This window comes from Nematolebias whitei, chromosome 1 (assembly GCF_014905685.2).
Source record: "Nematolebias whitei isolate Nwh7 chromosome 1, NemWhi1, whole genome shotgun sequence".
NCBI classification, from domain to species: Eukaryota; Metazoa; Chordata; class Actinopteri; order Cyprinodontiformes; family Rivulidae; genus Nematolebias; species Nematolebias whitei.
In genome coordinates, this window is record NC_056498.1 from 60,709,296 (window position 1) to 60,712,825 (window position 3,530).

General features: G+C 36.8%; 1 protein-coding gene across 1 annotated transcript in view; it reads left to right on the plus strand.

Moving 5' to 3' along the window:
- The first annotated feature begins 2,271 nt into the window (after nt 1–2,271).
- The window catches only part of LOC119430082 (SPARC), an 11,354-nt gene continuing 10,095 nt past the window's right edge, over nt 2,272–3,530 (plus strand). The window contains exons 1-3 of the mRNA XM_037697520.1: nt 2,272–2,311; nt 2,749–2,753; nt 3,217–3,294. Coding sequence (XP_037553448.1) covers nt 2,272–2,311; nt 2,749–2,753; nt 3,217–3,294 — 123 coding nt within the window. The remainder of the gene's footprint in view (nt 2,312–2,748; nt 2,754–3,216; nt 3,295–3,530) is intronic.

The window sequence follows — 3,530 nt, forward strand, 5'->3', positions numbered from 1 at the left end:
TAGGCCTCTTGCGGCTTCTGGAGGATGTTGGAATCGACCTTGGAGAAGGCTAATAAGCACGGACCAACGGAAAGCCCACAAATCTGTCCATTTTGGATCATCGAGAGCACCAGCAGAACTCCAGGCTGATGAGAAAAACAGTCTGCCTGCACAAAAACAACTGTGGCTTATCTGAATCTGGCCTCCCCGTTCGGCCTTGAATAGGCCAACTTATCAAATTGCTCCTGGGGATGTGTAAACTAAGCGGGCTCTGCTCTACCCACCCCCGCAAACTACTGTGAATGTTTATCAGAGCTGTACCGGATGACGCTTTAACATCTTATCAGGACTATGGTGCTATCTGGAAGTGTTTCATGGACAAATCTCACCGTCTTGCCGTCAACTGCACATGTAATGTGTTTATAAATGTGCTTGCTGGTGGATTTTTTTTTATGTCTTAAACCATGTCCTGACAAGAACAAGGTGTGAAGAGATCTTTTTTTTAATACCCACTATCCTCCTGGGCTTTACCCTTTTCTTATCTAAAGAATAAGGGTCCATGCTCCTAGGAGCTGCAGCCACGTACACTCCGACCATCTTTCGGACGACTGTACGGAATACAATATGGCTGTACTTCTGTGCATTGATAATAAATCTTATTCTGATTCTGATTATTCAGTTGGTCCAGTAATTTTATAAGTTTTAGGCTAATTGCTCTTGGATAAGCAAATGTAAAATAATTTTAATGCATGTCAATCTGTTCAATATTTGGCCCATATATAAAGAAAGAGGAACACAGTGTAGTAACAAATTGCTTTAATATATAATTTAAATTTGGTTTATTAGTTACGTAGTTATTTGTACAAAAAAAACCTGCCTTTTTTGCTTAACTAATTCGTTTGTCGGTGCAGTGTCAGTCCAAACTGCTGAAAATATAATATAAGAGAAGGGGAAATGCTCAATGTTCAAAGGAACACCTTCAAAAAGAACTGTTGATCAGTTTCAGTGTTAATGTCTGGTTTCTTTCAGGGGAAAATAGACTTGGGAGGCAGCGGAAGACGTTCTGAAAAGCAAAAACTGAAAATTGATCTGCACTGCATGATTTATTTTTACATGAAGTGTTTGTTTTTTTTCAGGCAGGAAAAAAAATCTGATAGGAATTTATTTTGCCTCCAACTACTACATGTGTCCAGTTAACCACTGTTTTTGTCTTTGCAAACAGGTCTCACTTGTAAATGAGTCTTTGAGGCTCAATGTGATTTATCTGTTTAAATAAGGGTTGAATGGAAAAAATGAAAAGCATTTTAAAATTTTATGTGGTGTGTGTTGTGGTCCAGTCTCAGCTTCATATTCAAAGCTGCACAACAAGAGAAGTTTGCTGAGGGAGGATGGTTCAAGCAACATTTTATTTGATAGTCTAAGAAGAATGTGACACAAAACTGGTTGATCCACCCTGAGACGGTGCTATTTAAGAGACTGAGCTGAATACAGCTCCTCAGACTGAGGAAGTCTCTCGGATGAGAGACGAAACGTTTCTACATTTTTTTGTTGATTTGCTTTGTTTTTTTTTGTTTTTTTTGAATGTCCAGAGGACCAGATTTAACTTTTTTAGATTTTTCTACCTGGATTATTGAGCATGCATCAGGATAATGTGACACAAAAGCTGACTTTAAAAGAAAAGAAAAACACTAGTTTGATTTGAGTTTGAATTTACGTCCACATTGCTTTAATGTGTGTTTTAGACAAATGCATCCACTAGAGAGCAGCCTCTACCCTTTAATCCCTCATGACATGATTTTTTTTTATGTCTCTGCATGAAATGCATTGGAAGTTTAAACTTTAAATCATAAAGTGTGATCATGTGTTTTCTCCAGCCTATAAATCATACGCATCATATACGAGGTTCAGATAATGTCTTTTCACTCTGGTTTACTCAGCAGGAAGCTTTTCGATGTTACTCAGTTTATTCAGTTTATTCACACACACAAAAAGAACCATAATGCATAACTGCAAAATATCAGTGCATGAATCAAGTCTCTAAAAAGTCTCTATTTACAGCTTATAGACGGAGTCTGGGTACATATTACATACAAATTATAACATATTAAAATAACATCACAATAAAACATTCAGATGAAAACAAAGAAAAGGGGTTGCATGAGGTAGGAACGCAATGCAAACATATTTTTAGATGGATTGTATGGGGGTGGGGGGGTACTTCAGCTGCTGTCTGTTAAATCAGCTTGCCATAAAGGGGTGAGGCATAAAATGAAGTGTCTGGAAAGGTGGAGAATGACAACACTGACAAGTGAACAGCAGCTGAATACAGGAGGTAAGTTTCTTTTTGTTTTTTTTTTGTTTTTTCAAACCTAATTTGTGATGGAGATAAATGAACTATTTGGTCTATTCTTCCGCTGAAAGCTAAACATTCTCACTGTCTTTCAACTTGTTTTCCTCCGTGATGGAATCATGATTTTTCCATGCTGTTTCTTGCGCCATTACCGGAGCAGAAAACATTTATTAACCAGAATTTGACCCGCTCAGTTTGTTTTATGGATCCAAACTCAAATTTGTTTGATGAAAAAGATAACACAATTGAATATTTCTCTTATTCAAACAAGATTGAAACCATGCGTCCCTGAGCTGAATTGTTAAATCTAGAATTTCCTTTTTAAAGCAACATTTTTCTCACTTTCAGTCCAGTGGATGTTTTAACCATGAACCAGAACTTGATGCTCGTCTTGTTTCTGCTTGTTCGTTTTAATTCAGCCCTGGTAAGTTTATTACTAATCATGTTTTAAAGAAAATTTAGATGCATTTATGTGTTTTTATTTCCATTTTTCACATGCTTGTTGTTAAAGGTAAATTTTTCTGTATGGGTCAAAGCTAAAATTCCAACGTTGTGGTAACGTGGCTCCTGGACTTTCACCTGTTTCACATTTGATCTGGGAAAACTTTAGGAGCAGATGTGGACCTGGCATGAACTACAAAGAGTCCTTTAAGACCAGAGCTTAAGATGTGAAGATATAGTTGTGATGGTTTCGTATGGTTCGTTTATATTATTTGCAATAGATTCAGTTGAATGTCTCACAATTCAGATTGGAGGTTTAAAATGAGTCTGTAGGTTTACAATGAAAGATGCTTGAGTTGAGTGCATGCTTCTTAAACTAAACTGATGTCATTTTCTGTAATCGGCATAAAAGAGAACTTTCAGAATAATGTGTGTTTGTGGTTCAGGGTGGAAGGGCTCAGCGCAGGCAGAGACAAGCCGAAGAGAGGCTGAGCCCTTATATCGGCAGAGTGGAGCCAGGTAACGTTTTGATGCCACTTATCTACTTTTCTTAGTGCAAATAGAGCAAAAAATAAAGAAATATGCTCAGAATGGTTTAGACAATGTGTAAAAGTGTGACACAGTTTATTATTTTTATGTTCAGTTTTACATTTAAATTTTAACTCTGGCAACAAAAACATTTTCAAAAGGAATTTTTAGTTGGCATTAGTAAATTTGTTAAACACTCATGACTGAGAAGATTGGCATTGTCTTCCTATAT